Source organism: Fistularia commersonii, chromosome 9 (genome assembly GCF_037954325.1).
Source record: "Fistularia commersonii isolate RoL2024-O1a breed Wild chromosome 9, RoL_Fcom_v1.0, whole genome shotgun sequence".
Lineage (NCBI taxonomy): Eukaryota > Metazoa > Chordata > Actinopteri > Syngnathiformes > Fistulariidae > Fistularia > Fistularia commersonii.
The window spans coordinates 6459302-6485278 of NC_141292.1; the positions used below are offsets into that span (position 1 = coordinate 6459302).

The following is a 25977-nucleotide window of genomic DNA, read 5'->3' on the forward strand; positions in this document are numbered from 1 at the left end:
GTATAACGTGATCTTTGATCAACTCGCGAGATCATCTGGCTCTCGCAGCTTCGGTTTGGCACGTGTGCTGTTCTCTCTCTCTCTCTCTCTCTCTCTCTCTCTCTCTCTCTCTCTCTCGCTTTTTTTTTTGAAGTGTGGCTCTCAGCTGCCGAGGCGGATGATGATGATGGCGGAGCTAGTTCAGGGACAGGCCTCGGTGGCTCAGCCCGGAACGAAAGATGACTTCGCAGACACGATACGCCGGGTCCGACAGGTAAACTATTGTCCGACGAGGACGACGGAGGTCGTTTGGGGATCACCGAAGCGTGTTTGCATTCGGAACGGGGCAAGAGTTTGGTCGGGGCACCTCGGACCCCCTACCACAAACAGTCCTCATGCACACAGCAAGCTAGCAAGCTAACGTTAAATAGCCGAGCCAGCATAGCTGAGCCGACAGATTAGAGTTTGCAGAGGAGCGATACATGTTAACTATGAGTGTCAAAACATTCGACACGACCGGGGAACTAAACTCTGAGGCAATTCGCAAAAGCCTCTTACATTATTGAAGTTCGTCTAACTTTAGTTAGTGCGAGTCGACACACTGCAACCTGTTGTGAAGTCACAGAAGTTGTAGTTAGCTTCATTTGCTGACTCGCTGGCACAACTTCGCCACCCTTTAGCCTGTTCGAAGTGGAGCAAAAAAACTGACGTTTTCCATTTGTACGTTTAGCCCGAGCAGCCGGATTGTCCTGACACGCTGTCAGAAAGTTAGCGTGCTAGTTTTTAAGTTAGCCCCTGTAAAGCTGCCTGCTGCCCCACTTAGACACACCGAGGCACAATTGTTTAGTAACCACTTCCTCAACTGACGTTCGAAGCCCTTTATTTACCCGTTCCCCAACACAAGCACGAACTTGCAAGTAAAGCGTGTATTGTAATTATTCATGATACCAAAGCGTGTAAGCTAATAGAGCTAGTATTGGCTAGCCAGCGAGTGTGGTAGTGTATGTCCTACTAGGCAGCGTTGGAGTTAGGCCATGTACTGTAACGTCATCTGTTCAAATAAGCCCCCTCCGCTCCTCCTGTTGAGCATACTTGGATTTTTCCATTTGAAGCCTGGAAAAGAACAGGAAAAAACAATATTTGATACTGCCTGCACACTGCTTGTCACCTCTTTTACTGACATGGGCATGTCAGGTACAGGCAGACATGGTCACTGCAGTTTTCCTGCATCTAAGTTTGTTAAAGGGCTGTCAGTTTACGACACTAAGCTATTTAATCACAGACTATGTAATTGCTATACCCCTAAAAGTTCAATGCCCTAATTTGGATTCAATCCTATTTCTAGTATCTGTGCGGGCAGGTTTGTTGTATTCCAAATGGCTATCAAGTAAGGCACAGTTTCCCAAATCCCTATCATACCTTGCCGTGCTCAACTGTACTGTACAATTCAGTCAGTGGAGTTTTCTGTACATTAAAATGCATCCAAAGAAATACAAGAATTGGTAAATAAACCCAATATCCCTTCAAAGTATGATTCATGTCAAGCACCCTGCAACTCAAAGTACTATACATTTCAGTCCCCTGCAAATTGATATATTATACAAAGTGATTTAGTGAGACCCTTTTTTTCCCAGTGCCAACATTCTCAATCGACAGAGCCCTTCCTAGGTGAACACACCTTTTTTTCCAGCAAAGCTTCTGATGGAAAAGAGCCAGTAGTTAAATCAAGTAAATCCTATCTCCTTTTGTGAGAGTAGCATTTTTGTCTAAAGAGCCTGTAATAACTGTAATGTGTGAAGCAACTTGAAGACTTAACTAGTAGTTAGCCATATGCAAACTTTTTCCAGGTTCTATTGTTAAAACTTTTTTTGGTTTGTGGTTAATTTCATTTTCATCAAATTTATCTAAATTTTTCTGGATAGCTGTTTTCTGAAACTGGCTTTGGCATAGACATTAAATGTTCACCTTTAAAGCTTCAACAGGACAATCAGCAAACAAGTGAAAAACAAAACTATATTGTTTCTGTTGTTGAATACTATATGAAGCTACAAATAGGATACATCACAGGTGAATTGTCATTTCACTTCCCCTATCAATTAATTTCGCTTGGCATAGAATAGAATTCTATGATTTTAAAAGTGAAGGACTAAAGCACTAAAATTACAATTACTGCAAATCTGTATCAGAATCCAATCCAGCCCATAATGACTGATTTATAGGCTTCAGTAAACATTGAGGCAATGTTCTACTGTTGGAGGGACAGTATGTACCTTACCTTACATGCAGCATACTACATATGGAGCTTCACTGGACCTATGGCTGTATATCCTATCATTCTGGGATTGATCAGAATGGAGACCTTATTTATGGAGACCACAGCTTATTTTCATTGTTTTCATATGAAAATAATGTGCATCCATGCTAGCTTTCTGGGTCAAGGTATTGACGTAGCATTAAGCCTCTTGCAGTACTTATTGTGTTAGTAGAGCTGATTTCTTTTTGCTAAGATTTGCCTTGCTGATACTACAGTAAATGCTTTGAGACTCACTTTAATTATATGTATGCTAGATTCTATTAGTACTAAATAAAATGCTTTCCTTGTTTGTAAATTCAACTGTAGAACAGGTTCTTGATCTCTGAAACTGAGTCTGTGTGTCCCTACAAATTAGTATATAAATACAAGTTTCAATCTGAAACCGAATGAACGCTTTAATTTGGAAATGTTTAATGAAGAATGTATCAATTTTCTCAACCTGTACCTATAATATGTCCTCCTGGCTTTAAATAAAACCAATTTGCTAATGAGTTGCACTTAATCTATCCCACTTTAGCTTAAATGCTAGGCTGTCATGAGAATAGAAAGGTAATAAAGACTAAGAACCTTCTGTCATTTATTTCAATTAATTATGTATTATAAAAATCATCAAGCTACAAACCTTACACAAATAGTGAAGGCCAGAATTTGTAACTTGATATCAGCTACTGTGGCCCTGCTCTCATGCTTGCTTCAGCATGTTCAGTTGGCTGATGATAAATGTCTCGTGAAGTTAAATATTCAGAGTAGTTTCACAGATTCTGTGCAATAACCTCTTTTGCAGTAATCGAACCATTTGTAAAAGGTGCTTACCCTCATCCATGATGCACAACTTACATGCCGAATTCATGCAAGTTTCTGCACGCGTTTATTCTTGCCCCTGTCTGTTCGGTATGATCCACCTTGCTTTATGTATTTCTTTAGATGACAGGCATCTAATCTCTGGTCATGTAAGATTGCACTAAAATTGTGTTAGTCCTAGTCCACTAATGAGCTGAACAATCGGCTAACTCCTTTAATTTATGCAAATGCAAAACTAGTCCTAGTATGAAGGGTGTTAAAAAAGAAACATTACATTGGCTGGGAGAGTAAAAGAAAATCCCAGACAAAGCAATGCTTCTTTTTTAGTCACAAATGTCTTTGTCTCTATGATTCTGGTGAAAGTATAATGTTTATTACAAACTGAAGAAGCCTAGCACATACTATAAGTGTATGTATTGTTTATCAAGCAGTCTTCTATTAAAATTGAAAAGATTATGACAAACTCCTGAAAAATAAGTTAATCTTGATGCTGATGTGCACGACTAGTCTCAACATATATTCAGCAAAACATTATTTACTACAGGCGGTGAATGAGTGGATAACAAACTGATTTTTACATTTTTCATTTAGGATATTGGTATCTATAAAATCATCTGATCAGTTTTTATTTAGGCTCTAATCACAGAAGGCATAGTATACTCACATCATACCTTTGTGTATATCATAGCAGTGGAAAACAGTTAAGTACCCCTTCAGTCACTGGTGCATGATTTGTAATCGGATCCGATAAAATATACAGTTGTTTTGTTTGATACCGCTCTGCTACCACCCACAATCAAAAAAAAGTACAATGTATTTTCAGACTTTTCACATTTACCTGTGTTTCTCCTCAATGACATGGGATACTGCCCGTTACATCTGGCTACATAAATTTTGTTGCAAACAGTCATTCCAAACCTGCCTCTTCTCCTGCCCTTCTATTTCCATTGCACCCCTCTCTTTGGAGTCTAAAGTAGATAATTGTCCCTGAAGGTAATGGAAGACTAATTGCCGCATTTACACAGATTTTTCACATTTACCTGTGTTTCTCCTCAATGACATGGGACATTGCCAGTTACATCTGGCTATATAAATGTTGTCGCAAACAGTCATTCCACACCTGCCTCTTCTCCTGCCCTTCTATTTCCATTGCACTCCTCTCTTTGGGCTCTAAAGTAGATAATTGTCCCTGAAGGTGATGGAAGACTCTAATTGCCGTCACTATATTTTCATATTATGAAAAAAAAAAGTTCCAGTCAGTCAAAGATACCAATTTTGTGTAATCTTCTGAAATGCTATACAGAGAGTGGAAAATTCTGTTGGCACTCTCTGGCTTTGTAATTGAAGATTTAAACGTCCATCTCTACAGAATATGAACATCTACTTAAAATCGACATGTGACTTATTTATTTGTTTTTTATAAGTAGACCTAGTTTGGTAGTTAGGTATGCTGCGATGCAATGTAGGGAGCTCAATTTTGCAGTTAAATGTAGTAGGACACATTCCGTCACTATAGGAGAATTATATATTGATGTCTGTAAGAGGAGGCCAGTAATACAGTATAGAGGTCTGTGTACGTCAGCTCAGTATTTTGCTAATTTTTCATTGGAGTTAGCCTCTACTTATATTGTGTTTTTTTTTTTCCCATGTAATAATTGGCGGGTGAGCTAAGGTTTGACACAAATGTTTTGTGTTGTTAACCGCATTTGAAATAGCCATCTTTTTTACATCAAAATGTAGAACTTTTTACAGAATTGGGGGGGAGGGGAATAAAATACAAACTCTTCTTCGGATTATGAATGTCCTTATACTACAGAATTGAAACCACAAAATTGGTGAAGTCTCAGTTCAACGGACTCTGTGCCTGTTTACCATAGGCCTCTGGGACACATAGTAAAGCATGACAGCATTATTATATACAATATTTTATCTTATTAAATGACACAGCAATCTTTATTTTATTCATTAGAAAAGCACATGTTTATAGTGGGTGACAGTTCGATATACTGACATTCATGCAGAACTGGACTTAATGTACAACCACTACACCGCTTATTACCGTAAACAGGTGGTTCTGAGAGGGCAGCAGGGGAATGAGCTCAACAATTTACTCCTATACTACCAGAAGCCAAAAAATGGTACAGTGAAAGTTGGTGAATCTTTGACATTCAAGGGGGAAAAAAGACTTTCTTTCCAGTTGGTAGTATATCCTTGAGAGACCACCAGAGTCAGAAGTATCAAATCAGAAATTAAATTCAGAATGGACCAATAGAAATTGTGCTTATGTAGGTTAAGCTCTAACATCACAGAAAAATGCAGTCATACACAGCCTACATTTAGCCCCTCAGATTACACTTAAGTCTTGTGTAACCTCTTGTGTGTTAAGTGAAAAATTTTAATTATGACTAAGACAGCAGGATTATACAAATTGCAGGACCTTTGTTTTTAACCAAAAGTGATTCATGGTTCTAAGGGGGGGGGGGGGTAGCTTTAGTTTGGGGAGCGTTTCAGTTGTAATGATTTGTCTAAGGTCATAATGAGTGTGACTACTGGCCATTTAACGAAGTAAGCATCAATTGATGTTGTCTTTTTTGAGATAGAAATTAAACTCTTCGATTAAGAATTCCTTCTTCAGTTTCATTTTTGTATTTTTGGATATGAAAACATGTTCTCAAGTGCTATCTTGAGGTGATATCCCATTTACTTGGCATTGAATGAAATCTTTCTGTTTCGCCAAACAGGATTAACATCACACACTTTACCGGTCACTAGAATTTATTGTACTGACCTGTAATTTTTCAGTGAAGGCAGTGAGTTTGTAATTGGTGCTAGCTCATAGTTGTGTAAAGGATGACTTAAACATCTACATTACATTGAAACTACTTGATGTGCACCTACTCAAACATTATCTGGTCCACCCCAGTAAGTTCATGTATCATTCTTTTTTCTTTTTTTCTTCTTCTTTTTTTTTTTTTTTTTTTATGTTTAGCTTCCAAATAACCCACTGGCAGAAATACATAATCACAGCAGGATTTTAGGTTTTTAGCATCTACTATTGTTTGGGAGGTGTATTTGTGATCGAACAGGATACAAAAACTGAAATATAATTACCCACAACATCTGCTTCAACTACATGTAAGTGTCTATGTGCAGCTGATGCAGAGGTTCAAAACCATCCTGTCTGCGGCACTCAATTCTCAAAATTGAATAAATCTGTCTGCACTAAAAAGCTAAGGAATGTATATGTATACGAGGGGAAAACTCATTTCTCAAGGATTTTTCTAAACAAATAAAAAAAAAACACTTTCATTTTTAGTCTGGCGATTTGCTATTAATGCCAGTCTTTTTAGTTGCCTTTTTTATAAATGAATTACTGGTCTCAAATCTTACTTCTCATTATGATATTCAATGAGAGAAAAAGAAAAAAGCACTGTTGAGTGTGATATATTTTAGCCCCATAAAATGTAGCAGATGACTATGACTCATGTACACAGCTTCAGTCTGTAGAACATTTGACAAAAACTCCCACTCATCAGAAATGGATATATAGGAAACAGTTCAGGCATCTAAGCTCTGCTTCTTTCCAAGAGCAGTTTCACCTCCCGGTATAGGTTTAAAGTAGTGACTCTGGTGTCTATTTGTAGGTGAAAATAGCAGCTTGCAGTCAAAACTGAGATTTTTTTTTAGGCTAATGTGACTGTAGGATTATCATTTTGGCTCTATTTTCAACTAAGATAATGGACTATATGACTTATCAGGTTTTTTAACTTATTCAATTGTCTTTAATTCCAAAAATAACCTACTATCCGGCTTTAAACTGTGTGATCTGCTTTTGCCACTTTTGTACCAGTGTCAATGTAATCAAACAACATGGCATTTGACGGATTTCACCTGGGATGATATAACCTTATTACAATGAGAAATTCATATTTTTTTTAATATTTTTCCCTTGAAAAATAACATTTTTCCAGCTATCAATATCAACTGACAAATTCTCATACTTGTCACATAATGTCATAAGAGGGGTCATATACCCACAAGGATTCAATGATATGTTGTGATTTTGTTTGCAGATGGCTGCCAAGATGGGAGGAGACCAGATGCCCAACATGAACAATTCTCCACTCATAGACCCCTTCATATACAGCTTTGGGGGCCAAAAACGATCTTTAGACAATGGAGGTAAGTTTTCGACACGTCATTTTCTCCAAAGATGTTCCTCTATCAATACCCACAAACACTCAGGCACATACTCGTTTTTATCCTGAATAAAATGAATGTCAACATCCTTTTCAAAACATCCTGTTTTATATAAGCTCTAAATTACTACTCCTTCAGTGTCATGGAAATGCTCTCAAATGTATGTCAACTTCCATGTGTGTATCCCAGATTTTCCTTTGGCCTGCTTATCACTTTCAGCTTGACAGCCAGACAGCTGTTTGCCACATCATCATTCATTTTGAAATATTACCAGGTCTCTTCATTACATGTTAGTTTGCTCTAACCACTTGGCACTGAATTTTAAAAGCAGTCCAGACATTTTCACTTGTAAATGTTTTGACAGCCACAGTTAGCTGTTAGTTGTACAGAATATTGAAATAACTGTCTTAACCTGTTTGACAAATGTGTATTAATTACTACTTGTAAACCAGCTCTTCCCATTTTCTCTCTTTTTCCTCCTTCCTTTAAGCTTGTCTGTTATCAAATAAGACAAGATCAGACCAACATGACAAAATGTTGGCATTGTAACATTTTTTTTTTACAATATAACTGACAATTGAGTAGGAAAAAATTATTTATGCTGACTAAAGGGAAACCCCCTTTTTAAAATCATATGATAAGTATCCCAAATATAATGCAGTTGTTTTCCATTATTTGGTCATTTCATCCAATTTTGAAGTTCATAATGCCTCATTATTACCCTTTACAAAGAAGATTTTAATGTCATAAAATGATAGTGGTTTGGATATGATTTGAAAAGTTGTGTATCGCAATTCGGCTCTGTAGCAAAGCACTATCTTAAAAAAAAAAAAAAAAAAAAAACGGAGATGCGTTAACTCCTAACATCTGATCCTTTCCTTCTTTTAATTGGAAATTATGTTAGCTGACTATGTTTGGATATTTTGAGGCTCATTAGTATTTGTGGCTTAGTGTACAATGTCACTTCAATAAGGCAACATTTGTTTTTATAAAGGAATAACTTCCAGAGATAATGCTATATTTAGATGTCACTTCAACATATTGTGTAATTGTGACATAACCTCCCCTGTCCTCTTCACTAGTCAGAACATTGTTCAACACCCCCCCCCTCCCCCCATTTCTTGTCTTGTCTGGCACTTTAAATTGAAGCTTCCCTTATTTATCTTTTTTATCTGGGGCGGCATAACTGATACAGCTCCATGAATGGGGAAAAACGAACCCGATGTTGGTGCCAGGGTTTATTTTAGACATTTGTGTGACAAATAAAGTTAGTAACATTCCACAGTACTCTTAAACTGCCCTCCTCTCCCCCAAACTACATCGCCACGTTTCACATCCCTGGAGTGGAAACACTAGCCCTTTATCATGTACTCTTCTTATCTTGTCATTGTTGTTTATATGAAGAGTTCAACCCTGAATGCATGGATGGATAGAAAATGCGGAATGGTGATTTAGGTGTGTTTTACTCATTTATTTTATTTTTTTTATAACAATGTGTCTTCATATTTTCTCACTCAAGCTTGGCTACCACAATGAGGGACAATAACTGAGCACTGCAGTATCCACAGAATTAATTGTCAAATGAAATGTAAAAATACACCCTAGGCATTCACATCTTATCTTAGTCTTGTCCTTGCATGGATTTACTACACCGCCTTCTTTATATTCATAGCTGCTCCATTCTGAAACATTAACCCTGCTACAGTTCGCAGCACAAGTGAAATCAGTTCAAACAACCATAAAATTGAGTGAACCTGCTAGATATCAACTCAGGTGCTTATGTCCATGGAAGCACATCCTCCAGTGACCCTGCAAGACCCTTCTAAGGTGCTACCTGTCAAAATTCACATCAGGACCGGCAGTCAGCTTCTGTCTTTCTCTCTGAAAAGCTTTGATTGAAAGGCTCATTCACTTCGAGACATGCTTGCCACCCCACTGTGGGTCAGACTTGCATGACCATGTCCATCTGCAGCAGTCCCATTCATTCATTTTCAGTTATGGCATTGTCAGTAATTAAACAGATAAGCTATTTGTCATCATTTTCCTAAATACTAATTGGCTTGTTTTGCTTCTCATTGTTTCAATAGGGAACCACCTTGGTGCAATGGTTCATCAGAGGTGAGCAAATTGCATTAAAATTTGTGGTTCTCATCATCCCACTGGATGTCTTTCTATTTTTTATGTATTTTGTTCGTTTACTAGATTGTAAATGGCATGTACTTAATATTTTCCTCGCTTATTTTTTTTTATGCTTTCACATTGTCAAGGTAACAGTTCCAAATCTTAAGACAGCAATATATCTTATGTGAAAAGGACACAAAATGCACACCAGCAATTTTGTGCATTATGTTCACTTCCTTGTTTTAATTATAGAATTTGCTCAACTGTTTTTAAATACACAAGTTTCCAATAGCACTTTGGTTTTAGATGAGTTTTGCATCTGTATTCTCTGGTCATCCAGCGTTATTGATCATGTAGTCTTTTGCAGGGCTCTCACGACAGAAGACTTTAAAGTGCCTGATAAGATGGTGGGATTCAGTAAGTGGGCTTTGAGTTTATTACAGACAGTACGAACCTCTGTGTAATCATCAGTATTGACACATTCTATTTTTTTTTCCACTGCATACAAAAAAGGTTAAAGCTATGGTTTTCTCTCCATTTCTCAGTCATTGGAAAAGGGGGAGAGCAGATTTCAAGAATTCAGTTGGAATCTGGTTGTAAGATCCAAATAGCCTCTGGTAAGTCTGAGCTCTGTTCACATTAGAGTAATGTCTTTAAAGCGCCTCTGCTTTATCATGGATATGTTAAAAACTGGTGATTTATTAGTCATTTATAATTTCTTTTATCCTCATCAAATTTGTTTGCTTCATCTTGAAGCTAAATTGGCAAGACAGTTAACCAGAAATCTGCAAATTACCCTTTGATATATGCGAAAATAACCAAGAAATCCCCATGTTGGGGAGTGGGGGGCTCTTTTATATGCTTTGACCACTTGCAGCCAGATTATGTGTCAGAACTAACCAATGTCACTATTTTCTACTTTTCAATGGTAAAATAGCATATATAAGATGGGGAAAAATCAAGGAATAGTGGGATTATTTTAAAACTTTTACTATTTCTTTATCTGCTTTTCAATTAGCAATATAAATACTTGATGCATTTCATTTTTATTTATTTTTTATTTTTGTTACAGACAGTGGAGGCATGTTAGACAGGCCCTGCACACTGACCGGGAGCCCTGAGAATATTGAGTAAGTCTCAGATCTGACAGATTTACTGAAAACTTGACAGAGCAGGAAAGTGTGCCCATTGTTGTGACACAGAGGGCACGAACCCAAATCTCTTTAATGTCTCCTCTTAATCAGTCACTGAATCCTTTTAACACCCCTTTCTCATCTGACAAAGAAAAATGTGGCACAGCAAATTTTTTTGTGGGGGATCTGTAACTGGTGACAAATTCCCATCTTGGTACTTGCTCCATCCCCCCCCCAGGCAGGCCAAGAGGCTGTTGAGTGAGATTGTGGAGCAGTGTCGGTATGGTCCAGGCTTCCATTGTGAGATGGACGGCAATGGCGCCATCCAGCAGATCCTTATCCCCGCCAACAAAGTCGGCCTGGTTATTGGCAAGGGAGGAGAAACCATCAAACAACTACAGGTCTGGTAGTTTATCACAGTGACCGTATAGAGCTTGAAAAATAATTATGCCTTTTTAACAACCTAACAACCCAGTGACTTTGGAATTGGAACATATGATTAGAGCAACCAGTAACTATAGTAAAGTGCACTTCTCACTGGATCAAATTATACCTATTTTAATCATGTAAATCTTTGCACAAGGTTCAAAATTTGGTGAATCCGATGAGCGGTTGTGACGAAGGAACAGCTTTTTTCCCCACAAGCAATCATTCTCCACAATACCTAACATATCATGTCATACACTAATGATATCTATATCTGATCATATTCCTATGTTAACTAATATACGTGATATAAATATACAGACATATTTATCCAGATTTTATCTTTTTCTTCACACTCACTCACTGACCACTCTACTCATCTGGGATTTTACTTTAAGTAGTTTGCACATTGTATTTTTGTTTTCTGTTTACATTGTGTTGTCCGGTCCTTGTCAGTGCAAGGTAAAATCGAAAGCCACAGTTCTTGTATGTGCAAACCTAATTAGCCATTAATTTGGAGTATGCATTGCTTAACTTTTTTTATGAACTAGATGTCAGATATAGTTCCTCATGTTTCTCTGTGATTATTTGTATTCAGAAGACTGATCATTTCAAATGTTTTTGCCCTGACACCACCACTTGTTTGGGATGGCTCCTGAAACCTTGCGTTATTGATCTCTAGGGCAAAGTCGTTGTCAATCAGCTCTGATATTATCAGCTCTCTTATCGCAACAGAGAAATAAAGACCAAATGTCCTCTTCCTTATTTCTTTGTAGACAATCATGCACAGTTTATTCCTCAATCTTTGTAGCACCTATGCGAAGACCGGTGCAGCTCATGCATAAATACACACAGGTGCTTCTGTTTACAATGGAGGATCAAATGTTGTGCGGTTTAGTGAGATCAATGATGAAATAGCTTTTTGCCATAAGTGCATCATGTCTGCATTTGAGGTTGGAAACCTAAAGATTGCTATATGGTAGCAAATGGCCGACCAGGATCTTACCCATGGACTTGCAAATAATAAAAGTTATTTAGATCTTATCAGTGGAGCATTCATAATATTCCAACATTGCCACAGCATCACCTAAAGAGTAAGAAATGTAATGCCCTGTCAAATGAGAGGCAATTGAAGGAACATGCCTATTGACAATATTCTGTTTTCTATAGATTAAATGAAATATTTGGAAGGTGGAGCTTTTTCAACTCAATGTGTGATATGTAAATGAGTAATAACAGTATATTTTACTATATTGAGATTTTATTTGCTATTTTTTCATTTTTAGATTCTTTTTATCCTGTTCATACCAAGGTTTTGTTTTTTTTGCTTTTTTGGCATCTGTTCTTGAAATATTCTATAAGAATGCCATTTACTGTTAAGTCCAGATCACTTTGCAGTCTTACAGTAGTATCAGCAGTAACTTGAACTATTGTTATCCATTCCGTTTTTTTTTTTTTATTTTGGTTGGTTGCAAGCTTATTTATCTCAAAAAGATTTTTGAGTTGTGGTTCAATTTCCCGCTTTGGTAATGCTTTGGTCTGTGTTTCTACTTGTGTGTGATTGTATGGCTTCAGGAGAGAACAGGGGTGCAGATGATAATGATTCAGGATGACCCCATGCCCACTGGTGCAGACAAGCCCCTCAGAATCACTGGGGATCCCCACAAGGTGCAGGTCAGTTTCATGGGATCCTAATATCATCTCTCTATTTAGCACTCCATTTTTCAGTGTTATGCTCAAATAATTTCAGTTTTAACCCTTTTTTTGGGGGGGGGGCTATGTTTTCATCTCTTATTCTGAAATGTTGGTGTATTCCTCCACACCCCAACCCAAATTTTTGCTTATTTTTCAATCTGTCTTTCAGCAAGCCCGTGAACTTGTGGTGAAACTCATCCGAGACAAGGACCAAGGAGATTTCAGGGCTGGTCGAGCAGAATTTGGATCCAAAATGGGTGGAAGCAGTCTGGATGTAAGCACTTGTTTATTCAGTCTGATCTTTGATCAGTGATCTTTTCAACTTGGCTGATCTCTCAAATAAATCCATATTGCACTTTGTACAAAGTATTGATCCAAGGCATTTCACCTGATAGGAACAAATCAACATATAAAAACGGATTCACCCACTGAAATGTTGTGGTTGTGTGTGCGTGCGTGCATGTGTGTGTGCCGTCAGGTGGTCGTTCCCAGATTCGCAGTCGGCATCATCATTGGTAGGAATGGGGAGATGATCAAGAAGATTCAAAATGATGCCGGGGTGAGGATCCAGTTCAAACAAGGTAAGATGTGAAATATCTTGTCAAATACATTTAAATCAGAAAACTAATTTAAAAAAAATGTATTGGTATTGGATAATACCACCACCATAATTCACACACACACAGTCTTCCTAATATTGTTGGAAGTCCTGGATCAAAATGCTTTTATCAATCTCTTGGGAAATGCTGCCATGGCACATAAATAAATTGAAATAAAGAGGAGAAAATGATTATAAATAAGCAAAATAAAAGATATTCGTATTATATTGTTTTATTATATTTTATAGTATTATTATATATTGTATTTTCATTGGTGTGAGGTGTCAAGTGATCCAGAATTTCATTAGTTTTCTTATTGAAATCCAAACCTGTATTCAACTTAAGTTCTGAAAGCATCACCAGCATTTGTATCCATGAAGAACCTTTTTTTTTTTTTTTTATGCAGACGATGGAGTCAGTCCTGACCGCGTTGCCCAGGTGATGGGCCAGCCTGACAACTGCCATCATGCAATCCACCTCATCAATGAACTGGTTCAAACTGCTCAGGTATATACTTCTTGGTATATCTGCTATATAATTTTAAGACTTAATGAATGGCAGTTATAAAGTATTTAAGGACACCATGATTTTGGAAAATCAGGGTCTCCATGTGAAAATCTGACTTTTGTAGTCATTTTAGGCTCAGAATAGAGGGGGTTAGCGCAATTAACATGAAGAGACCTTGTTGATCTTCAAGGTGTTTATAAACATGCCCTGTTTATGCGTGCATGCAAATTCATTCGCTCACGCATATGTGTGTAAATACACGTTTCTGTGTGTATATATACATAAAAGTGCATTTGGTAGCGCTTATGTGTATACACATATATGCGTGTGTCTATAAGTACATTTCGTAGCGTTTAACTACTTTTTGTAAATGTACTCAAACTTATTAAAGTACATTTAATAGATACTTTTTTTGTCTTGACTATTTTGACACCAGGAGCGTGATGGGTTTGGTGGCGTAATGGGACGTCGAGGGCGTGGCGACTGTACAATGGGTGGGCCTGCAGGACTACAAGAAGTGACGTATGCTGTCCCTGCTGATAAATGTGGCCTAGTGATTGGCAAAGGTAAGGGATTTGTTTCCTTTTTTCATGTATGGGGGGTTTTTTTTTAGATTCTTGTTGTCAAGTTAAGCAGCTCAGTGAACTCTCATCAGGTTCTCTATGTATGACTTTTGTTTCTGGCTTGTACATTGACGTTGCTGCAAAGCATGAGTTCTGTAAGGAATGTTCATCAGTATGAACCATTTAAGATTATATCCAACTCAACAGATTGCCTTTTTTACTTTTCAAATAACCGAACACTATTTGCTGTTCTGCCCCTGCACGAAACTGATGAAGGGTGAGTGACCACCCTCTATTCTTCCTCCAGGCCTCATGTATACAGCACAAGTGGCATTCATTGGCTTCACTAAGGGCTTAATGATGGGGATAATGTGTGTAATGTGACATTAATTGTTAAAGGTGTATAATAACAGCCCTCAATCATGTGGAAGGCTGCCTGGCATCTAATGAGGGTCTTTCAGCGCAATAGAGTGCAGCGAGGGAATGAATAGGAGGAATTAGCTTATTGGCTATTCATGCCCACTCTATTGCCAGCTATTTAAAAGTCATTGACCATTGCATTGGAAGGAGTGTGTGTGTGTGTGTGTGTGTGTGTGTGTGTGTGTGTGTGTGTGTGTGTGTGTGTGTGTGTGTGTGTGTGTGTGTGTGTGTGTGTGTGTGTGTGTGTGTGTGTGTGTGTGTGTGTGTGTGTGTGTGTGTGCGCGCGTGTGTGCGCGCGTGCGCGCCATGTGTGGGAGGGGGGGGCCAAAGGGGGCCTCTTTACCTAAGATAAAAACATGGCAATAGAAATGTCAAGTGGCTTTTGTGAATGTAGTGGGGCAAGGGAAACAAATAAACCTGGGCGTTGCGCCCCCCCCTCTCGGTGCATTAGCATATGAAGTGCGTCAATATGGTCGAGATGGCGGTGGGTCTGGGTGCTGTCAGCCAGCCCTTAAAGGGTGCGGTGATTAATATCTTTACGATGCCATATGCAGCCCATTGCCCCTTCATTTTGACCCCCTACACACACTCACACACACCGTCTCTCAGCATGTCTTGATGGATCAAGCCACCCACCAACCTGCTCACATGTTTATTACAGGCTTAAATTCATTGCCTGAGCTCTAACAAGCATACAACAATTACACATGGGATTTTTGACAAATCTAAACTTGTGGTTCACTTGTTTCCAGCGTTCCCCTGCAGATAGTTTCTTTGGCTCATATTAGCTTGTTTCATGCTCTAGAAATAGTGTGACAGTAAGTGTGGACACTATGTTCATGAGTAGGTATAGTGAAATATGTGCAAATAAGATAAGCTTTCAGACATAGACAATTATTACCAGACAATCAGTTATTTTTGGTTTCCTTGGCACAAATTGGGGCAGCTAATTGTCCTTAGAATATTTTTTTTTCATTTGGTGGTCAGCTAGACATTGTGTGACTAGTCCACCACAAATAGATCTCCACTGTGCTGTAAGATAAGTCTTCCTTTCATTTTGAGTGCACTTGTACTCTGACCTATTATGGTGAAATGTCCCAGGAAACTATCAGGGACGTGTAAAACCTGAGAATTTGCCAACTGAGCCCCTGCTTATCTAAGCAACTTCCAGCTCAGCACTGTACTTATTGCATTTGCCGGCAAAATGCTTTTCACGTCACAAGAGCATGATCTGGACTTGGACTATCAAAAAGCTCCAGTTTCACGAGTACAGAATATTTTTATCAGCTATGTAGTTGTTGTCTCTGTGGACTGTCTGTCTGTCTGTCTCTGTGTGTGTGTAACCACCACAACGGGATAGCAGACTTTAAGCTTTAATTCAAGGGGTTGAAAATATATGATTAAACATGTAGAAATTGTTGCTATTTTTTTCAAACACTCTTTTCATGAGGCTCAAAAGTAATTTGACACATAAGCATAGCCCTAAGGAAAATGTTACTTTTCAATATTTTGTTGAGAATCCTTTGCAGGCAATAACCGCCTGATGTCTGGAAGCCATGGACATCACCAAACGCTGGGTATCCTCTTTTGTAATGCTTTACCAGACCTTTGCTGCAGCTGTCTTCAGTTGTTGCTTGTTTGTGGGTTTTTCTGCCTTAACTTTTGTCTTGTGCAAGTGAAATGCATGCTTGATTGGGTTGAGATCTTGTTATTGACTTGGCCATTGCAGAATGGCCATTTCCTTGCTTTAAAAAAAACTCTTGGGTTGCTTTTGCTGTATGTTTTGGAGCATTGTCCATCTGTACTGAGAAGCGGCGTCCAATCAACTTTGGCTGCATTTATACACTTCTAAATTCATCTAGCGACTTCTGTCTTTTGTCACATCATCAATAAACACAAGTGATCCAGTGCCATTGGAAGCCATGCATGCTCATGCCATCATACTGCCTCCATGTTTTACAGAAGATGTGGTGTGCTTTTAGATCATGAGGTATTCCAATTCTTCTTCAAATTTTCTTCTTCCCATCATTGTGATACAGGTCGATCTTAGTCTCATCAGTCGAAAGAATGCTGTTCCAGAACTCGGCCAGCTTCTTCAGGTGTTTTTTTTGGCAAAGTCAATTCTGGCCTTTCTATTTTTGAAGCTGATTATTGGTTTTCTCCTTGGGATGAATCCTTATATTTACTCTCATGAAGTCTTCTATTCATGGTAAACTTAGATACTGATACACCTACTCCCTGGAGAATTTTCTTCACTTGACTGGATGTTGTGAAGGGGTTTTTCTTCACCATGGTCCTTTCCATTGTGACGAAAAACTGCAATCATCCACCACTGTTGTCTTCTGTTGTGTTCACAGCACCAGCCTCCAAATGCAAATGCCACACCTGTAACGAACTCCAGACCTTGTAACTGCTTAATTGATAACAGGTTACTGAGGGAATACCTCATGCAGCCTTGTTATATTTTTTTGCAGCCTTCTGAATTGTCCAATTGTCCAATTACTTTTGGTGCCTTGAAAAAGAGGCGGCTATATATTAAAGAGCTGTAATTCCTAAACCCTTGCTCCAATTTGGATGTGAATACTCTCAAATTACACCCGTGAGTCTGCACTTTACGCCCATATTGATTATATAATTGTATCCTAAATTTGTTTTCGTAAACAGCTAAATAACACAACTTGTGTCACTGTCCAAATATTTGCGTGTGCGTGCGTGCGTAACAGAAGTTCAAGGTGGAGGTGGAACTTCATGAGGGATCAGCCCTGAGCCCCTTCTTGTTTGCAATGGTGATGGACAGGCAGACAGATGAGGCTGGACAGAAATCTCCATGGACCATGATGTTTGCAGATTACATTGTGATCTGTAGTGAGAGCAGAAAATAGGTAGAGGAAAATCTAGAGAGGTGGAGGTTTGCTCTGGAAAGGAGAGGAATGAAGGTTAGTCGCAGCAAGTCAGTATATGTGTGGGACTGAGAGGAACCTGGGTGGAACAGTGAGGCTACAAGGAGTGAAGATAAAGAAGTTAGAGAATTTCAGGTACTTGGGGTCAACATTCCAGAGCAGCGGAGAGTGTGGAAAAGAGGTGAGGAGATGGGTTTAAGCAGGTTGGAGAATAAAATGGACAGGAAACTATCAGCCAGAATGAAAGGAAAGGTGTAGTACAGTAGTAGACCAGCAATGCTGCATGGCCTAGAAACAGTTATAGTGCCGAAAAGACAGGAGGCAGAGCTAGAAGTCGTAGAGTAGAAGATGCTTTGGGAGTGATCAGGAATAGGATAGGATCAAGAATGAATCTATCAGAGGAATGTCACATTAAATGTTTTTGGAGACAAGGTCAGAGAAGCCAGACTTAGATGGTGTGGTCATGTACAGTGGAGGGATAGTGAATATATTGGCAGACGGATGCTGGAGCTGCCAGGTAGGAGGTCTAGAGGAAGACTTAAGACAATGTTTATGGATGTAGTGAGAGGTGATATGAAGGTCATTGGTGTGAGAGAGGAGGATACAGAGAATAGGGTTAGATGGAGAAGGTTGATTCTGTGTGTGTGTGTGTGTGTGTGTGTGTGTGTGTGTGTGTGTGTGTGTGTGTGTGTGTGTGTGTGTGTGTGTGTGTGTGTGTGTGTGTGTGTGTGTGTGTGTGTGTGTGTGTGTGTGTGTGTGTGTGTGTGTGTGTGTGTGTGTGTGTGTGTGTGTGTGTGTGTGTGTGTGTGTGTGTGTGTGTGTGTGTGTGTGTGTGTGTGTGTGTGTGAGATTTGGCAGACAATATCTATGAATTACCTTTTAATCCAACATGATCAGTAGTTGAAAATGCTGCGAGTACAGTTATGAATAAATACAACTTACATTTGATATTAATCTCGATGAAATTTATGAAAGAAAGTATTATTGAATACGATTTGAATAACATCTCAATCAAACTGACTAACATTTTTTTTTGATACACAATATAGTCCTTTGGATGGCATTTATTTGATTTAGATGTTTTTTTTTTTTTTGTAGATGTATGATTGGCCCATTTTGTGGAAAGTTAACAATGGAATGATTTTTCTCTCTTCCACATAAGTCATGTGAAAAAATTACAATGAAAAAAAAATTAGATGTGAGCTGTCCTGAAAGGGCATTATGGTTGACAATGACAATGCCACAAATACTCATTTGAAAAGCAGTCAACCTTTGTAGCTATAAAAATTTGAAAAATTCCCATCTATTTCAGTTTTTATTTAAGTCATGCTTTAGCTTTTGTTCTACAATATGATCATCATTTTGAAAGTTTCACCTCCTGTAGTGACCGTTTATCAGAAAAATATTAGACTCCCTCTTTTTGGGATAATGTAGGCTTCACCAAAATTTTGCTTGTGCTTTCATACGAACATGTGTGAACCTGCTATTTTTTTATCTAAACCTGTGATAGCTTTGCAGCTTTCATTTAATGTATTTGGTTGAAATTTCTTCCTCACGAGGCCTGAGGTTCTTTTCCACACCAGCAACTAACCAGTCCCTTGACGTTACCCTGAATGCAGTCACCAGTTGCACTATTGTATCGCCTTCTTTTCTCCAGCTCACTAAACCAGTCCCATTAATAAGACCCGTATTATCTGTCCTCACTACAGCCCAGTCCATGAAATGAATAGTCAGGGTCTTCATTGGTCTCTGCTGTCTGACTAGAAGAGCTCATAATGGCTTCATTAAGGCAGAAGTTTCATTTGGTTGACAATGGGTTAATGGCCCATGTGCAGTCTGTTGGCAGTACGGAATGGGCAACAGGAGGAGGAGAGGTTTTTGATGAGCGTTTTCATTCAGGGGTCAGCCAGGGTCATCAGAGTGTCAGCCACAAGTGAACAAATGTGTAATTGATGTTGGGACGGCCCCGGTGTCCCCCCGGGAAGCACCCTCAGCCTTTTTCGTTTAGAGTGATTCAGATGTGCAGGGGCAAGGGAGGGGTGGCAGTTGTTGGCCCCCCCCCAGCCCTTTCACTCCCTCCTCTCATCACAGGAGGACAACACAGAGTCAAGAATGAAAAGGGTAAAAGAGACAAACGATATCCCAGAAGGAGGATACGCTTCATTTTTGGCCCTTTTCTCCTGCCAGCTATGTTTCATTTCTCTCTGCTGGTGTAATTGCTCTCCCCACACGTCGGGAAGCTGGCATCTGATGCCGGGGAGGGGGGGGGGTGCAGGAGATGTCCCCTTTTGTTTCCTGATTTGCATGGATGTTAGCACAGAGTGCTAGATAAGTGATGCCAGTCTTCACAAGGTGGTAGCATTATCACATGTTCAGTCAAGTGACTCAACATAAGCCTCAGAAGAGAAGTTTCTCCTATTTTCCTTGGCCCACAATAGAGCATACAACGACTAAAGGGGAAAAACATTTTCTCATGCAGGAGGTCAGTGCTGTCACTCAGATTATACTCTTTTTGCATTCTCTCCTAAGCATATTCAATGAATACTGATAGAAAAAAAATGTTGAGAAGTTGGAACCATGCATACATTTAACCTCTTAAATTGATATGATTATCAGATTATTGGTTTCAGAAAGTTGAGTAGTTTTCTGAGGGCAAATGAGATGCCAAAATTTGGTTTGCATTTTTATGCAACTAGTTATGAAACACAATCTCTGCATTTTTTTAAGAGGTGGATTGTCACATCCTACAGCCTTTTAAAACAAAAGTGAGGCTCAAAAATTAGGCCTGATGTTGCCAATGCCACAGTTTAGGTGAGATCAAATTAGGTCTAGCAAAACAATATGCAGTGGGGTCAAATTGCTGTCAGCAGTTAGACTTGACCACTGTCATAGTCCTTATGACCTTTACCCATAACAGAAAAGTAAACATGAAACACATGTTTTGTACATTAATTGAGATGCTACGTATCTGTGGTATACAAAGCGAACATCCCACCAAGGCTGTTTGGTTGTGATAGCAGAAAGGTGTGGATGAAGGGTTTTGTAGTGCTTGTCCGATGGTCATTAGAACCTTTAAAATATCTCAGGCATTGCAAACTCACAACTTGTCCACTGGATACTTTCCTAAGGTGGAGAAACCATCAAGAACATCAAAGAGCAGTCTCGTGCCCACGTGGAGCTGCAGAGAAACCCACCGCCCAACACTGACCCCAACATACGCATCTTCTCCATTCGAGGCACCCCTCAGCAGTTGGAAAAGGCCCGCCAGCTGATCGATGAGAGAATTGGGGTAGGTGGTCTGGCTCAACCCCGTCTCCCCCAACGGTCCCCCACAAAAACTATTGTCTGGCCCGATATTCATGAGCGCACATGTCACTGCCGTGATCTGCCGGGGTTAGCTGTGTTGCTGTGGTGGCGGTGGCCAGAAGGATGTCACCAGGGGTTAAACATGAAGAATCCATCAAATGGACTTAATGGAGTGCATCAGCGCTCGGTCTTGCCCTCTGACCTTGCCTTGGCTTCCTTTAAACACAAGTCTGGTCTCTTACTCACCACCTTTTCCTTTCTCTGCTGCAGGGTCCGGGAATGGGGGGAAACAGCAGCTTCAGTATGAATTCCTACAACCAAGGACCAACCACACCTCCTCAACAGTGAAGTCCAATTTCATCATTTTTCATGCACCATGACATGCTAGTATCACAAGAATCTGATCATTTAAAACTGTCGAACTAACATTGGTTTCTTTTGGCATAAAGTGGCCCTCAGACGTTCATGACTGGAGGATGGGGTACAACTTTTCAAATATGGCAACCTCAAGGCCAGCAGGACCATAGTGAGTAAATGCAAGTCCCTCTCCAAAGCTTTTATTTTCCCAGGTAATAATGTTACTTATGTTACTTGACTAGATCTAAGTGTGAAAACCCAAATAGTCCGGACGTTCCCTCAAATTTATTATTGCTATGACATATCAGGTCGCGGGAAAAATAGTAGTTTTCCTGCCAAGAGCATTTTGGTTAGAGGACAGAACCCAGCTAGTTTTATCAAGTTTCATAGTACCACAGATTATGAAATTCTCCAGCAGGCTGAGATGAAACTGCCTTGTTTCCTGTGGCAAACCACCTCCTTCCTGCACAGACAGGTTTTAAATGCACTGATGGGAATCATAAGGACAAAGATTTGCAGATGAGGGCCGAGGGTGAAAAGCCCACTGTCAGTAACTGGTTGTGTTATCTGCTTTCAGGTCACAATGGATCCCAGACAAGCCAGATGGATTGGGAGCAGTATTATAAAAAGCTTGGCAAGTTTCACTTAGTTTTTGGCTAAATTTCAGGTTCCGATTTTTACAGGCAACAAATCTTAGCTATGAAAGTCCCCTCGTTGTTTTCAAAATGAAATTCTGTCAGGCTTCAATGAAAATTAAGTGAGAATAAAGCAAGAGTGATGGATGCTGTTGTTTCAAGCTATTGTTGTTTGGTGCAGGTCAGCAGAGCCAAGCCCAGAGTGCTGCTCCCGAGTATAGCAAAGCTTGGGGTGAGAACATGTGGAAGCATTTTATTACTAGCACAACAGAAGCACATGTGTCTGGATATTTCATCCCTAACCGGTGTATTTCCTCCTCCCCAGGCCAGACCTCCGGTCCTGGATCTCAGCAGACATCTAATCCCGACTTCAACGCCTGGGTTGACTTCTACAGGCAGCCCATGGCCTACTTCAACCAGGGTGCGCAGCAGGCGCAAGCCCCAGGCCTTCAGGTGAGGAAGTAGTTGGGGGTCACTTTGCTCAAAATGTCTAATCATAAAAGTGGTGTGTTCCCAACCATGCAAATCTCATGAAATCACAACTAAAATATGTTCTCTGCCATTCCTTTTGCTTCTTGAGTGGCATGTTCAGTTTTACTCAGAAAAGGATTTTACAAATCTAGTTGAAGATATTCACAATTTTGCAGTTTAATACTTTTCATTGATTTAGACACATCCTATCATTCAAATAGTTTTGGACAAATATCTCCTGGTCCAAATTTGGTTTTGCATTTGACTCCCAAAGATGCCTATGCTGAGTCTAAATGCAGGTCAACCATTGATTCTGCTGTCTCTGCGGCAGGACCTCGGTGTCTTCACTTTAAGATTCGTCAGGCCCTTTATGCCGTCAATAGCCTCCTGTCAGCCGTAGTTACACAGCAAATGTTTTTAATTCAAACCTAACTAATAATACATTTCCCACAAACCCTGTGAAAGTGTCATCACTCATGAAGGTGTTTTAACCGAGATAAAGCCACGAGTTTGCACTTAATGGCGTAAGACAGCAGTCGGGAACATTTGAAAGAGAATCTCAGTCTTTTGACTAATTGATCATGACGGAGGACGACGAGGCCTTGAGGACAGTGCTCCTCTTGACAAAGGTTTGAAAGAAGTTTAAATAAGTGTTAGACATCAGCAGTCTGTGTTACACATTGAAGATTCAAAAAGTCGATCTTGACCCACAGCGGGCTTTTTGAGGATTCGCTATCCTATTTGGGAGACAAAGACTGTCGTCTGTGGCAGATCCTGCCCGTTTTTAAAAGTCTCTGCAGCAGTTTGGTACTAAATGCTTCATTGTGCAGAGCAGACGCTGTCCCCTTCGTGTCCTGCACAAGCTGAATGTTCCACATCCTCCAACGTCTTACTGTCAATAATCAGTTACATCAGGAAAACAATCAGCGTATTTATAAATGCAGCCGTTGGCAATTAAAATATATATTACAAAGTCTTTTAGTCTTTTAAATGTACCCTTGTAGTTTATATATTTAGACTTTGGTTCGAACAGGGAAAAATAACTGTTTTAATTAATCTTTTATTCATACTTCATCATTAAAATGTAATGTATAAAGAGAATTACTTCGGATTTTTCCTCTACACAGACAGATATTCATTTTATCCTAACTCTCACTGTGAAACTGATGGGGAGAGAGCTCAGCATATCTTACTTGCTGCCAGCTTTAAATGATGCAGAGGAGTTGATTTTATAAAATCATCCCTTTTTGCATGCAGGCGAAATAGTGCTCACTGTCCGTTGTGTTTTGACAAAAATATCCAAATGCAAAAGAGGTACCAGAATTCTGACGTGTGGCGTCTAAAAATGCCGCATTCCATGACTAACACATGGGTTCTGTTCCACAGGATCATTAGAGGAGAAACACTTGAATCACTGAGGATGGAAGCAGCCCTTTTTTAACCGAGGGCTCTAGATTTGCAACGCCTTGAAGACTTTTTTTCTTAGTGAGAAACACTAGCTGTAGAATGACTTATATGATAAATATATTTCTAAAAAAATCAACATTTATTTGTTACTAAATGCTTATGTACACTGTTATTTTGAATAGACAGTATATGGGATCCCTTTTTGGACTTGAGCAAGCGGTTTTTGTTTTTTTTTCTATATTTTCCTGTCTTGACTCAGATTGTACCGCCAAAATGAACCCAAGAGTTGTAACATTTCAAAAGGCAATATGATCTATTTCTCTTATTTTCTAGTTTTGTTAAAATGAAATCATGATTCTGTGCTTAGCAGTCTTGAATACCATTTGTCACGTCATACGATGTTTAAAAGAGCGTGTTTAAAAAATGTTTTCTTTTACATAATTCAGTGAAATGAAACTGTGATGTTTTGTTACAGAAATTTTGTTTTTTTGTTACAAGGTTTAAAGAAAAAATGGATTAATGTCAGCCAGTGGCAATAGTTCTAATTTAATTCCTGTTGTGCATTGTATGCTGTTTTTCATTGTCATTTTATTGTACTCTGGTTAAAAAGAAAAGAAAAAAGGTGCAATATCTTATTTCACTTTTGAAACAAAGATGGGTTCTCTAATATTTTGAAAGACTTTTAACTTGTAGTTTTAAGATGTTTTTCTTTTTTCAAATGGAAATGTCATGGATAATTTATTACAATGATCTGATTTAGGGGGATGTTGCAAATAGCTTTTTTGCCTTTGCTACCTTGTAAAACTGTATATATGCTCATATTTGACTGTTAATTTAAAATATATATGTTTCATATAAATATATATACTTAGAAAAATTATTTTTCCTGATCATCACTGCGGGAAAAGTGTCCCTCTTTTTTTTTTCCTGTTCTGTTTTTCTTACTGAGATGTTCAAAGATTGTGAATGTGATTTTTGAAATTCGATGTTGCATCTTGTTATGAAGAGAAAAAACAAAACAAAGTGGTAGATTTTCTTGTCTATGTTCTGTACCTGAATTATTCAAGACTGCTAAGCCTCTGTTTATTCTACCTGTGTAATAATTGAGTGTAGTATTTTTTTATGTTTTAAGTATTCTGATCAAAAACTGTCTTATTTGGTACCTCCCAGTTCGCTCGCGCCCCTGCCGGGTCCCTCAGTGCGGCCCCCGGCAGGGGCGTTGGACTCAGTCCAATGCTAATAACTTTTTAATTTTTTATTTCTTTGTGTGATCTAATATAAACGATGCATCATTATGGAAGAGTGATTCTTGTATCAACGTCATTTCTTAATGAAAGGGATATAATTTCAAAATGTCTAATTATGGTGTTTCTTCCCCCCCCCTTTTTTGTGTACAGTTAACAATGTATTAAAAACATCCAGACTACCTTTATTGTCTACTGTTAAGCTGTCATTTTGTTTGTTTTGGGTTGTTTTTTCTTTGAGGGGTTGGGGGTTGCTGATTGATTTGGATGTCTTTTTGCTGTATTTAAGTGTTCAACGTTCTTAGTTTCATGTTTTTTTTTTGTTTTTTTGGGGGGGGAGGGGGGAATCCTTCTAAGAGCTGTTGTTTATACACTAACGCAATCTATAGAGAATCTAGGCCAACTGTGTTTTTATTAGCGCAGAATCTATTTTCTATAGTCGACTGCCACTTCTCAATTTGAAATAAATTTTCCGCAAGCCTCTCTTGTGGTTGAACCCGGCGATCTTTGTTAATTCTCACTGTTAAATCTGTCTTTCTCCTTCATGTTGAAATACCTTTTATGTGTAAATTACAGCAAACTTTATCCTGTAATTCAGTGAGCAACATTTATTCCAACCATTCTCACAATAAAGGTAGGAAGAACTATTTCAAATTGCACACAGTTTTTTTTGTTTCATTTTATTTTGGCCCTTTTTATTAATTCACCTTTAATGTAAGTATTATCTGACTGGGACTGTGAGTTTTCTTAATATTTAAAATTAATTTTGCTATCTCAAATCATGGTTAAAACTTGACTTATTCTCAATATTTTCCTACTTCCCATCTGAGCCTGAGCTTTCCTCTTAACCAACTTCTCTACACTTTTTAATCTGGTATTAACTCATAAGGCGACTATAA

At 38.9% G+C, this 25977-nt stretch overlaps 1 protein-coding gene across 1 annotated transcript; it reads left to right on the top strand.

Annotated features, from left to right (window-relative positions):
- Positions 1 to 125: 125 nt before the first annotated feature.
- On the top strand, positions 126 to 25737 carry fubp3 (far upstream element (FUSE) binding protein 3). Its single transcript, XM_086152161.1, has 19 exons — positions 126 to 253; positions 7168 to 7276; positions 9382 to 9412; positions 9783 to 9832; positions 9961 to 10032; positions 10488 to 10545; positions 10787 to 10949; positions 12550 to 12648; positions 12839 to 12943; positions 13148 to 13250; positions 13675 to 13775; positions 14212 to 14341; positions 20787 to 20947; positions 21235 to 21308; positions 21414 to 21490; positions 21899 to 21955; positions 22138 to 22188; positions 22282 to 22409; positions 23814 to 25737. The coding sequence occupies exons 1-19, from the start codon at positions 158 to 160 to the stop codon at positions 23820 to 23822; spliced, it is 1674 nt and encodes a 557-aa protein (XP_086008287.1). The 5' UTR covers positions 126 to 157; the 3' UTR covers positions 23823 to 25737.
- The last annotated feature ends 240 nt before the right edge of the window (positions 25738 to 25977 follow it).

Bases quoted from the DNA above. Each gene is read 5' to 3' on its own strand.
- fubp3 (XM_086152161.1), top strand. From the start codon at position 158: ATGATGATGATGGCGGAGCTAGTTCAGGGACAGGCCTCGGTGGCTCAG. The intron at 13,776-14,211 runs GTATATACTTCT...TTTTGACACCAG, and splicing joins AACTGGTTCAAACTGCTCAG to GAGCGTGATGGGTTTGGTGG. The intron at 21,309-21,413 runs GTGAAGTCCAAT...TTTGGCATAAAG, and splicing joins CCAACCACACCTCCTCAACA to TGGCCCTCAGACGTTCATGA.